This window comes from Cherax quadricarinatus, chromosome 81 (assembly GCF_038502225.1).
Source record: "Cherax quadricarinatus isolate ZL_2023a chromosome 81, ASM3850222v1, whole genome shotgun sequence".
Lineage (NCBI taxonomy): Eukaryota > Metazoa > Arthropoda > Malacostraca > Decapoda > Parastacidae > Cherax > Cherax quadricarinatus.
This window is the reverse complement of record NC_091372.1, coordinates 20,020,810-20,034,756: the sequence shown is the minus strand read 5'-3', so window position 1 is coordinate 20,034,756 and position 13,947 is coordinate 20,020,810. Positions and strand designations below refer to the sequence as shown.

General features: G+C 42.6%; 1 protein-coding gene across 1 annotated transcript; it reads right to left on the bottom strand.

The window, feature by feature from the left end:
* Positions 1 to 405: 405 nt before the first annotated feature.
* LOC138855116 (uncharacterized) lies at positions 406 to 13,264 on the bottom strand. Its single transcript, XM_070102485.1, has 2 exons — positions 12,741 to 13,264; positions 406 to 2,159 (listed from the first exon to the last, which is right to left on the bottom strand). The coding sequence occupies exons 1-2, from the start codon at positions 13,225 to 13,227 to the stop codon at positions 1,879 to 1,881; spliced, it is 768 nt and encodes a 255-aa protein (XP_069958586.1). The 5' UTR covers positions 13,228 to 13,264; the 3' UTR covers positions 406 to 1,878.
* Positions 13,265 to 13,947: the final 683 nt, after the last annotated feature.

The following is a 13,947-nucleotide window of genomic DNA, read 5'->3' as shown; positions in this document are numbered from 1 at the left end:
CAGGATGCTCCAGAGATGGGACACAGAAACAAGGGGTCGCAATTGGAAGCAGAAGACTCCTATGAGTCAAAGGGATGTTAGGAAGTATTTCTTTAGTTATAGAGTTGTCAGGAAGCGGAATAGTTTGGCAAGTGGTGTAGTGGAGGCAGGAACCATACATAGCTTTAAGACGAGGTTTGATAAAGCTCATGGAGCAGGGAGAGAGAGGACCTAGTAGCAGTCAGTGAAGAGGCGGACCAGGAGCTATGAACTGATCCCTGTAACCACAAATGGGTGATTAAAAATAGATGAGTACACACACACACATGCACATACTCACATTCGCGCATACACACATAAGCACATACTCGTATACACACACACGCACACGCACACGCACACACGCACACAAGCACACACACACACACACATACACAACACTAGTATGGAACGGATAGCTAGCCAAGCATGTAAGAAAATTAGAGAAAGTGGTATGGTTTGCAACAAGAACTAGAGGGGCATGCCCAACGAGGAGAGGTTAGGTGATAGCTACTTGATGACACTGGATGACAGAAGAGACAGGGGGGATATAATAACGACATATAAAATACTGAGAGGAATCAGCAAGGTGGACAGAGACAGGATGTTCCACAGATGTGACACAACAACAATAGGTCATAGTTGGAAGATGAAGACTCAGATGAATTACAGGGATGTTAGGTAGTATTTATTCAGCCACAAAGTTGCCAGAAAGTGGAACAGTCTGGGAAGTGATGTTGTGGAGGCACGATCCATACATTGCTTTAAGAAGAGGTATGATAAAACCCACGGACCTGGAAGAGTGACCTAGTAGCGACCAGTGAAGAGGTGGGGCCAGGAGCTATGACTCGACTCCTGCAACCACAACTAGGTAAGTACAACTAGGTGAGTATACACACACACACACACACACACACACACACACACACACACACACACACACACACACACACACACACACACACACACACATGTTCAACTCGCCTAATTTTGTATTTTCTCACATCTGTTCTCTTAGCCTCTTCTTGCCTCTCTCCTCTCTTCTCCTGTCTCAAGTACTTACTTCACACTTCACAGAGCATCTGTTCCCAGCATTCTCTCCACCAAGTACTTGCTTCATCTTAGCTCTTCAACTCCTTGCAATCTGCAACTATGTTATTTCTTCCAGTGTTTCTCCCCGAGTCTCGGGAATGGTAACAACCGCAATAACAACGAGGAGGACGCTACATCCAGATGAAATCCAAAACTCCTCATAACTTCCGAACGCAGCCACTATGTAAGGGAACGACTGTAAGGCTGTGACTACCCCAATGAAAAACAATGTGTATAAAATTAGCACAACAGTACAACGGAGAGAATTTGGAAATAATTCACTTCGAATAAACCTGTAACTTGGGAGATAGAGAAAAATTAATAGACTGCTAAACAGACAACTGGTAGCCAGTTTTGTTCATGGAAACTTCTGTCGTGAACTTGATCAAAGAAATATACACCAAGTCCAATCATACATAAGCTACATGCAACACAAGACGTTGCAAATATTGTTGGTATCACCATTTCTCTACTGAAATATATGAAAAATAACTAAAGACCTAATAATATTGATAGAGTACTAATTTCTCGCAGCTGGTTAAATATATTACCACCGTCATTAGATCTCTTGTCACGCTCATCTCTAATGTCTTGCATTTCATCGAGGACGTCATAGTTTGGTCCCCTTGTGTGGCCAGCCAGCGAGGGGAGTTAGGTAAACATGGCTGACAAATAAAAGGAATTAGTGTTGACAAAACCACATGTTAATGCTACTTTCCGCCAAGCCAGGTTTGAACTGCCCAGAGCATATGCCAGAAGAATGCCCATCTAACGCGAGAGATCAAGAGTAGACATTGGTCGCCCTCTTATTTCACTGTGTGAAAGCTCTGCCACGTAAGTCGAGGAGGAATTTGATATGGAGCTCATCGTGATGCCTTGGAAGAAGCGAGCTAGTGTTACGACCCAGTTTGTGGGTGCTGTAGCCAAGATAATCCAGCTGGCGAGGGATATGGGAAGAGATAACAAAAGTGTCACTCTCTGGCCCAGCTTCATCATCGGTACACTGACAATCAATGACCCCAGCAAGGCACCTACAAACATCATGCTTCCTGAAATAAATAAAACACACAGTACGTTTTTGTTTGTTTAAAAATATATTTAGTGTTAAGTTCGACAAAAATAAGCACATGCTAAAAATTTTGAAATTAAAAAATATTTTTCAGTGATCTTCATTGCTCTTCAAGTTCAATAACAAAAATATACAATGGGAACAAGTGAATCATGTCCGAAATTAAACATCCTGGGAAGATATCCTAAACAACACGGATCCGAGCCTTTGCCTAGAAAAAATAAATTGCGCTTCTTGAGATCTGCTCATGGACACACTCCATTAATAAGAAAAAGAAAGACAATATGTGAACTAGAAGGAGAGAGATGCTCCTTATAACAGACGAAGGCGAAGAGTCACAGAGCTTCTGAGAGGGGCCAATATATCTGAAATACGAAGGGAGGCACTGGTCAGTGAAATAGCAAATATCGAACTTAAGCTGATGGAATCTTAGAGGAGATATGAACCGCAGGAAGAACTAAAACCATAAAGGAAATGAAAAACAAAAAAGCAAAATACTTCTTGTCTTTTGCCAAATCTAAAGGAAAAACATCATCCAGCATTGGGCCCCTGCTTAGGCGAGAAAAGACATACACAGAAATGATTGAGATACTAAAGTCCCAATACGACTCAGACTTCAGTGAGCCGCTGCCCAGACTAAGGGTTGACAATCCAAATGAATTCTTTATGAACGAGACCCAAAATTTGGTCATCTGAAAAATTTCTGTTATTACCCTAACACCAGAAGACTTTGAAAAGGCAATAAATGACATGCCCATGCACTCGGTCCCAGGCCCAGAGTCATGGAAATCCGTGCAAAAGACCCCTGCCTCGTGCCTTCAGCATTCTATGGAGACGAAGCATGGACAAAGGGGTCATCCCACACTCACTAAAAACAACAGACATAGTTCCACTCTACAAAGGTGGCAGTAAAACAGTTACAAAGAACTACAGACCGATAGCACTAACACTCTATATCATAAAAATATTTGAAAGGGTTCTAAGAAGCAAGATCGCCAACCACATAGATAACCATTAATTACACATCCCAGGGCAACAAGGGTTCGGAGCAGGTCGCTCCTGCCTGTCCCAGCTACTGGACCACTATGACAATGTCGCAAATGCTGTAGAGGAAAAACAAAATGCATATGTAGCATACACAAACTTTTGCCAGCCAGGCCACGTGACCTGGCTGGCAAAAAAATATTTGGCAAATTATTATTATCATAACCAAGAGTTAAACCCATAAGAATCATACAGCAGTGCAAGGTAGGGTGTGCTAAAAGGTGTAATATGCAGGATCAGAGAAGGGAAAGAGTGTAACAGAGGTAGAATTAGGAAGGGCGGTAAAGACTGCTAAAGGAAGTATAATCAAAAGTTGAATAAGTAAGTTTTTTTCAGGCATTCATAAATACAGTTACATAGATTATTATACACAGCAGCATATGTGTAGAGAACCTGGGATAACCAAAAAAGTCAGTGACTTATTTCCATTGAGGTGCTTATAATACCTTATTATTATACTATGATGGAGATAATATCTTATTATTATACTATAAAGGATATATACTAGGAATAAGGTAAAATGAGTTATTTATATTTACATGTGTGTTAGCTAAAAAAAAAATATTCTCCTCCCTTTCTGTCGCTACATTCATTAGGTACCTTTTGTCTCTCTTCTTGAACTGCCTCATGCTATGACTGGCTGTGACATGTGCAGGCAGTCTGTTTCATTCCTTTATTGTTGTACAATAAAGTGTTTGAAGCCTGGCCACTGACTGTGGCTACTACAAAGTTGTGTTCTCTCCCCCTAGTACAATGATTGCTTTGGTTCCCAACCTTGACAAAATTGGCAGAAAGATATTTTGGACACTGTAAGCAATTTTATAAATTTGATTTAACTTCAGTTGTTTTACTCTGTCTTCAACATTTAGCTTATCTAATTGTTGTAATTCTTCTTTGCCTACTTGTTCTCTTGGACCCAGGTCCATGATGCATCTTAACATTATGTTCTGGATGATTTGCAGTTTTTCTTTCATTTTTTTTTGCCAAGGCAGAGTACTATGAAGAGCAAGTGTAATCCTTATGACATCGGAATCGTTCAGGACTCTGTGCAGTATACTTCAGGCCCATACCTCAGTATGCAGAAATTAGAGAAATTAGGTTTGCAACGAGACTATTCTATGAGCTAAATGGCATGTCCTACAAGGAGAGGTTAAGGGAAATCGACCTGATGACACAGGAGGACAGGAGGGAGAGTGGGGCAGACATGATAACGATATATAAAATACTGAGAGGAATTGTCAGGGTGGACAGAGACAGGGTGTTCCAGAGATGGGACACAACAACAAGGGGCCACAGTTGAAAGCTGAATTACAAGGACATTTGGAAGTATTTATACAGCCTTACAGTTGTCAGGAAGTGAAGCAATCTAGAGATTAAAATTGTGGAGGCAGGATCCATGTATAGTTTTAAGAAGAGGTATGATCCAAAGCTGTTATGCAGCCACATCAGTAGGAAACCAAGGATCAGGTAATCAGGTTGACGAAGAAAGGAGGGGAGATCACAAGGAACGTCCAGGAAGTACGTATACCTGGAGTATACCTGGAGAGGATATACCACCCCGCAGCCCAGTCTGTGAACAGGCGTCATGGTGGATCAGGGTATGGCCAACCAGGCTGTTACTGTTGGCCACACGTGAACCGACGTACGAACCACAGCCTGGCTGATCAGGTACTGACTTTTGGTTCCTTCTTGAAGACAGTGAGGTGTCTATTCGTAATCTCCCTTATGTATGCTGGGATATAGTTGAACAGTCTTGGGCCCTTAACACTTATTATGCTAGTGGACCCTCTGCTTTCCATTGGGGAAGTTGCCTCGCCTGCTGAGACTTTTGCTTTCGTAGGGAGTGATTTTCGTGTGCAAATTTGGTACAAACCCTGTAGGATTTTTCAAGTGTATATAATCTTGTATCTCTCCTGCCTGCACTCCATAAAATACAAGTCGAGGAACTTCAACCGTTCCCAGTAATTTGGTATTTTATCTTACTTATGTGTGCCGTGAAGGTTCTCTGTACATTTTCTAGGTCAGCAATTTCACCTGCCTTGAAAAGCACTATTAGTGTGCAGCAATGTTCCAGCCTAGATAAAGCAAGCGATCTGAAGTATCATCGTCCCTTGGTATCCTGTCATTTTTCTATCAAATGTGAAGAACTCAACTGAAAATTCAATGAAGTATTCAATTTGGAGACAGAAAGGCTCCCAGAAAACCGAGGTGGTATGGTGCACCAGCAAGTGCTGGATACACTGCATATAATCGAAGATGAGGTTTAGAAACTGATAGGGAAACTAGATACCCTGAAGGCGGCAGGACCAGATAATATCTCTCTTTGGGTCCAGAGACAGAGGGAGCAGATGCATTGTGCTTGCCACTAAGAATAGTCTTCAATAAATCTATCAAAACAGGGCAACTGAATGAGGTGTGGAAGACAGCAAATGTAGTCCCGATTTTTAAGAAAGGAGACAGACTGAACTAAATTACAGATCAATGACGCTGACATGTATGTAAAGTTGTGAAGATTATCAGGAAAAGAGTGATGGAGCACCTGAAACGGAATGGACTAATACCTGACAACCAGCACGATTTCAGGAAAGGTAAATCCTGCATCACGAACCTATTGAACTTCTAAAACAAGGTAACAGAGGTAAGAAGAGATAGGAAAAGGCAGACTGCATCTTCTTGGAATGTAAGAAGGCTTTCGACACAGTACCACACAAGAGACTGGTTGAAAAACTAGAGGAGCAGGCAGGAATAGGAAGAAAAGTGCTGCAATGAATCAGGAAATACATGACATTAAGGAAACGACAAGTGTCGGTCTGAGACTAGGAGTCAGAATGGGTGTATGTGTGGATTGGGGTTCCACAAGGATCGGTCCTGGCTCTGGTGCTGTTTCATGTGAATATGAATAAGATGGAAAGGATAGTCAGAGGTGTCCCTGTTTTGTATGATGTGAAACTAACGAGGAGAATACAAGCGGAAGAGGATAGGGTAAGCCTACACAGGGATTTCGACAGGCTGCAAGCCTGGTCTGACAAATGGCTCCTAGAGTTTAATCCGAGCAAGTGTAAAGTTTGAAGATTGAGGAAGAAGAAAGCACACTGCAGACTGAGTACAGGCTAAGAGGTCAAAGGCTGCAAAACTCATTCAAGAAAAAGGATCTTGGGGTAAGCATCATACCGAGCACATCTCCTGAGGCGCACATCAACCAAATAACTGCTACAGCCTACGGGCGCCTAGCAAACCTCAGAATAGCATTTCAACATCTAAGGAGTCATTCACGACACTGTACACCATGTACAGCAGGCACATATTGGAGTATGCAGCACCAGTATGGAACCCACACCTGGCCAAAAACGTCGAGAAATTAAAGAAATTTGCAACAAGAGTAGTCCCGAAACTGACGGGTTTGTGCTACAAGGAGAGGTTAAGGGAATTCAGTCTGACAGTGCTTGAAAACATGAGGAATAGTGGGCACATGAAAACAACATGAAAAATACTGAGAGGAATTGACAGGGAGGATGGAGACAGGGATGCGACACAGCAACAAGATGTCACAACTGGAATTCGAAAACTCAGATGAGTCGCAGGGATGTTAAGAAGTAATTCATCAGCCATAGAGTTGTCGGGAAGTGGAACAATCTTGAGGGTGATGTAGTGGAGGTAGGATGCATATATAGCTTTAAGAAGAGGTATGATAAAGCTCATGGAGCAGTGAGAGAGTGGACATAGTAGCAACCAGTGACAAGGCGAGGCCAGGAGATATGAATCAACCCCTGAAACCACAATTAGGTGAATTAAGTGAGTACACACACACACACACACACACACACACACACACACACACACACACACACACACACACACACACACACACACACACACACACACACACACACACACACACACACACACACACACACACACACACACACACACACACACATACACACACACATATCCAAGCACACACAAAGTGCAAGGAGGCAGAGGAAAGTTTTGTTCCCAAGGGAAACGGAAATAATAGGAAGACCAAAACGAGTCCTTGGTTTACCCGAAGGTGTAGGGAGGCAAAAACTAAGTGCAACAGAGAATGGAAAAGGTACAGGAGGCATAGGACCCAGGAAAACAAGGAGATTAGTAGAAGAGCCAGAAACGAGTATGCACAGATAAGGAGGGAGGCCCAGCGACAGTATGAAAACGACATAGCATCGAAAGTCAAATCTGACCCGAAACTGCTGTATAGCCACATTAGGAGGAAGACAACAGTCAAGGACCAGGTGATAAGGCTGAGGAAAGAAGGTGGAGAACTCACAAGAAACGATCAAGAGGTATGTGAGGAGCTCAACACGAGATTTAAGGAAGTATTTACAGTAGAGACAGGAAGGACTCTGGGGGGACAGACCAGATGGGGACACCAGCAAGGAATACACCAACAAGTGTTGGACGACATACATACAGATGAGGAGGAGGTGAAGAAACTGCTAAGGGACATCGATACCTCAAAGGCAATGGGACCAGACAACACCTCCCCGTGGGTCCTTAGAGAGGGAGCAGATATGTTGTGCGTGCCCCTTACCACAATCTTCAACACATCCCTGGAAACTGGGCAACTACCTGAGGTATGGAAGACGGCAAATGTAGTTCCCATTTTTAAAAAAGGAGACAGAAAAGAGGCACTAAACTATAGACCTGTGTCATTGACGTGTATAGTATGCAAAATTATGGAGAAGATTATCAGGAGGAGAGTGGTAGAGCACCTGGAACGGAACAGGAGTATAAATGCCAACCAGCACGGATTCACGGAAGGCAAATCCTGTGTCACAAACCTTCTGGAGTTTTATGATAAAATAACAGAAGTAAGACAAGAGAGAGAGGGGTGGGTTGATTGCATCTTCTTGGACTGCAAGAAGGCCTTTGACACAGTTCCTCACAAGAGATTAGTGCAGAAGCTAGAGCATCAGGCGCATATAACAGGAAGGGCACTGCAATGGATCAGAGAATACCTGACAGGGAGGCAACAACGAGTCATGGTACGTAATGATGTATCACAGTGGGCACCTGTGACGAGCGGGGTCCCACAGGGGTCGGTCCTAGGACCAGTGCTATTTTTGGTATATGTGAACGACATGACGGAAGGGTTAGACTCAGAAGTGTCCCTGTTTGCAGATGATGTGAAGTTAATGAGGAGAATTAAATCTGATGAGGACCAGGCAGGACTTCAAAGAGACCTGGACAGACTGGACACCTGGTCCAGCAAATGGCTTCTCGAATTTAATCCTGCCAAATGCAAAGTCATGAAGATAGGGGAAGGGCACAGAAGACCACAGACAGAGTATAGGCTAGGTGGCCAAAGACTGCAAACCTCATTCAAGGAGAAAGATTTTGGGGTGAGTATAACACCGAGCATGTCTCCGGAAGCACACATCAATCAGATAACTGCTGCAGCATATGGGCGCCTGGCAAACTTGAGAACAGCTTTCCGATACCTTAGTAAGGAATCATTCAAGACACTGTACACCGTGTATGTCAGGCCCATACTGGAGTATGCAGCACCTGTTTGGAACACGCACTTGATAAAGCACGTCAAGAAACTAGAGTAAGTACAAAGGTTTGCGACAAGGTTAGTTCCAGAGCTAAGGGGAATGTCCTATGAGGAAAGATTAAGGGAAATCGGCCTGACCACACTGGAGGACAGGAGGGTCGGGGGAGACATGATAACGACATATAAAATACTGCGTGGAATAGACAAGGTGGACAAAGACAGGATGTTCCAGGGAGGGGACACAGAAACAAGAGGCCACAATTGGAAGTTGAAGACACAAATGAGTCAGAGAGATAGTAGGAAGTATTTCTTCAGTCATAGAGTTGTAAGGCAGTGGAATAGCCTAGAAAATGACGTAGTGGAGGCAGGAACCATACACAGTTTTAAGACGAGGTTTGATAAAGCTCATGGAGCGGGGAGAGAGAGGGCCTAGTAGCAACCGGTGAAGAGGCGGGGCCAGGAGCTAGGACTCGACCCCTGCAACCACAAATAGGTGAGTACAAATAGGTGAGTACACACACACACACACACACACACACACGCACACACACACATGCACACACACATTAACACGAACACTAACTCACACATACAACACATATACATACAACCGACACAATAACAAGTAAATGGGACCCAAAAAGGGTATGTGGAAGACCCAGGGAAACAGAGGAAGGTATGACTGGAAAAAAAGAATGAATGGATAAGTTAAGGAGAAGGAAGGAACAAGAGTGGTGAAGAAAGCTAGGTGAGCTTATCGCTAAAATGGAGGAGAGAACAAGAATTGGGAGCTGGAGTCAAAGCTGCAGAAGCCAGGATATAGAGCCTAGAGTTGAAGTGAAAATGCTGAAGCAGGAATATAGAGCCAAAAATCAAAAGGAAAGTAAGAAGTTAAGTTTTATGTAGAGGCCCTGTCAAGGTACAAGGAAATGTCGAGGAATGTGTAAGTAGCATGTTGTTGGGCACAGTGACAGTAGTAAGGTAATTGTAGGTAGAGATGATGATAGGCCTCCCTGCAGAGGTGCAATCAGGTCATTAGAAGATCCAGGAAATATGGGAAGCACCAATGACTATGCTTAAATGCGACCCACAAAAGCAGAGTGAAAAACAATTGGAAGAGGAGAGGGAGACGTCAGTTTTAATTCATGGGCTTCAGGAGACTGAAAGGAGGATATACGAATAAAGTTGACTTGGAGAGGAAAAAGAGAGATTGAAAATATCATCAAAGAAACAGGAGAGGAGGACGTGTCTGAGCTGATAAATTTTCAGGGAATATGAGGATACTCGAGGGAAAGAAATCGGCCAAACTGATTTTCAAGGATTAAATGGTGTAGAACAGATCGTCTAGCAGGAACCATGGCTAAAGGAAACAGGAAAAATACCAAAAGGTGTACCTAGATCGCAAAAGAACGAGAAAAGGAAGAGAGAAACTGAGATGATATAACGATGAAAGGGGCAAGAAAGAGAGACAAGGCTAGAGTCAGGAGGGGACGACCAGAGTTGGGAAGAGCTGCAAGCACAATCACCCACTGAACCCCATAACCATTCATATTATCCCCGCGCAAAAACTCCACACTCACAGATCCCACCCCACCCTACATAGCAGACTCCCATAGCACCCTGCCAGGTCTCACACTCCCCCAGCCCCCACCTACCCCAGAATGCAGTGTTGAAAAAGAAGCTGAAGGTATGGTACACCAGTGCAGATGTAATGATGATTAAGCGTGAGGAATGGCATGAAAGACTCATGGATGCAGTTCCAGACATCATGGCACGTATGGAAACAAAGCTCACAGGAATGATAAGAGGCACCATCTTTCGAACTGGATATCAGAACCTAAGGGAATAGAAGGGGTGGAGGAGATGCACTGCTCATCAAAAACCAGTTAAGTTTTGAGGACCTGGAGGGAGAGGACAAAGGGAAAGGAAGGGACTACATAACAGGAACACTTAAGACTGGGGTTTCAAGGTGGTAATTGCAGTGGTGTATAACCCACCACAGAATAGCAGGAGGACAAGACAGGAATATACTGTGAGCAATGGAACAATGGTTGGTGCACTAGCTGAGATGTCCAGAAAGGCCCACGTGGGCAGGGGATATTTACTAGTTTTGGGTCACTTCAATCGCAAGGAAACTGAATGGGAAAACTTGGAGTCGTATGAGGGCCATGAAACGTGGAGGGCTAAGATGATGGAGGTATTACTGGAAACCTTGATGCATCATCATATTTGGACACTACCAGAGAGAGAGGAGAGGATGAACCAGCAAGGCTGGACCTCATATTCAGCTTGAGTAGATCGGATATCAATTATGGAGGGTGCCTCGAATCTAGCAATCATGTGGTCCTGAGCTTCGAATACATTGTAGAGCTAAAAGTGGAGAGAGAAGCAGCATGAGAAGGACAGGAAAAGAGAAAACTATAAATGAGGGGAATGCACATGGAAGAGGAATTTCCTGTATGAAGAACAATGGGAAAGAGAACTGGTGGGTAAAACAGTAAATGAAATGATGGAATACATGACCACAAAATGCAAGGAGGCGTAGGAGAGTCTCGTACCCGAGGGTAACTGAAACGATGAAAATACCAGAACGAGTCCTTGGTTCGCCCAAAGTTATAGAGAGGCCAAACCTAAGTGCTCTAGAGAATGAAAAAAAGCATATAAGACAAAGGATGCAGGAAAATAACGAGATCAGTCAAAGAACCAGAAGTGAATATGTATTCATAATTAAGGAGCCAGTTTCACTGACATGTATAGTATGTAAAGTCATGGAGAAGATCATGAAAAGAGTAGTAGAGTGTCTGGAAAGGAATGAGTTTGTATACGATTAACAGCATGGTTTCAGGAAAGAGAAATCCTGTGTCACAAACCTACCGGAGTTTTATGACAATGTGACAGAAGTGAGATAGGAGAGAGAGGGGCAGGTAAACTGCAACTGTAACAAGGCTTTTGATACAGTCCCGCATACAAGATTGGAGAAGGCAGAGTTTGGACATAGTAACGACCAGCGAAAAAGGCATGGCCAGGAGCTGTGACCTCACCCCTGCAACCACAAACAGGTGCGTACAAATAGAGTACACGCATGCACACACTCACAACGAAAAAAACTCTCTCTTCTTGCTTCTACTCGTCTCTTGCCTTACCTCTCGCCTCTTCTATTCACGCCTTTTCGCTTCTCACTTTTATCTTCTCTTTTCTCCTCTATTCTACTTTTTTTTTCCTGGCATCAACCCTTTTTCCCTCCAGTATTTACTTCATACTACACAAAGCATCATCTTCCAGCATTCTCTCCACTAAGTACTTCCTTCATCTTAGTTCTTCAACTCCTTGCAATTTGCAACTCTGTTATTTCTTCCAGTGTTTTTCCTCGAGTCTCGGGGATGGTAACAGCCACAAGAACAGCAAGGAGGACGCCACATCCAGAAAAAATCCAAAACGCCCCATAACTTCCGAACGCTGCCACTATGTAAGGGAACGACTGTGAGGCTGTGAATGCCCCAAAGAAAAACATTGTGTTTAAAATTGACACAACCGTAGAACGAATGTAACTTGGAAATAATTCACTTTGAAGTATACATATAACTGGGGAAACAGAGAAAAATGAATAGACAGTTAGGCAGACGATTGGTAACCAATTTTGTTCATGGAAACTTCTGTCGTGAACTTGATCAAAGAAGTATGCACCAAGTCCTATCATGCAAAAGCTACATATAATGTAAGGTGTTGCAAATAATGGTTTTCGATCGATGCGGTCAATTATACATATGAAAAAGAACGTTCCTAAGACCCGAATAATTCCAATTAATACTGCACAAAAATATGAACTCATGCTTATATCTGCAATATTTATAATGACTACAGTGTATATTGGTATCACTATTATTCCACAGAAATGTACAGAAAAAAGTACTACAGACATGATAATAAGATATTTTAATATTAATGGAGTTCTAATTTGTCGTAGCTGGTCTAATATATTACCACCGTCATTAGTCGTCTTCTCAAGCTCATCTCTAATGTCTTGCATTTCTTTGTTGACATCATAGTTTGGTCCCCGAAAGAACAACAAGGATTTGTGAGCTCTGTCCATGTAGCCTTGTGTGGCCAGCCAGCGAGGGGAGTTAGGTAAATATAGCAGACAAACAAAAGGAATTACAGTGTTGACAAAACCACATGTTAATGCTACTTTCCGCCAAGTCAGTTTTGAACTGCCCAGAGCATATGCCAGAAGAATGCCCATCTGACGCGAGATATCAAGAGTAGACATTAGTCGCCCTCTTATTTTACAGTGTGAAAGCTCTGCCACGTAAGTCAAGGAGGAATTTGTTATAGAGCTCATCGTGATGCCTTGGAAGAAGCGAACTAGCAGGACGACCCAGTTTGTGGGTGCTGTGGCCAAGATAATCCAGCTGGCGAGGGATATGGGAAGAGATAACAAGAGTGTCACTCTCTGGCCCAACTTCACCATCGGTACACTGACAGTCAGTGACCCCAGCAAGGCACCTACAAACATCATGCTTCCTGAAATAAAGAAAACACACTGTACGTTCTTTAGCTGTCAAAAAATAATGTATTTAGTGTTAAGTTCGAACAAAAATAAGTACATGTTACAATTTTTTTAACGATTGACATAGAAAAATATTTTTCACTGATCTTCATTACACTGAAAAAGTTGATGAGGAAAATATGAAAAAAAATATTTGTTAAAACCTACGAATATGACTGTTTATTGTACAGTCATTATTATGAAGAGTTCAAGCTGTGAAAATAGTTAATACATTATTAAAACTTAACACCAACAGTCTGATGAATAAGATACTCATGCAGTACCTTGGTATCTTTATTGTCTTGATGAATAAGATACTCATGCAGTACCTTGGTATCTTTATTGTCTTGATGAATAAGATACTCATGCAGTACCTTGGTATCTTTATTGTCTTGATGAATAAGATACTCATGCAGTACTTTGGTATCTTTGTCTTGATGAATAAGATACTCATGCAGTACCTTGGTATCTTTATTGTCTTGATGAATAAGATACTCATGCAGTCCCTTGGTATCTTTATTGTCTTGATGAATAAGATACTCATGCAGTACTTTGGTATCTTTGTCTTGATGAATAAGATACTCATGCAGTACTTTGGTATCTTTATTGTCTTGATGAATAAGATGCTCATGCAGTACCTTG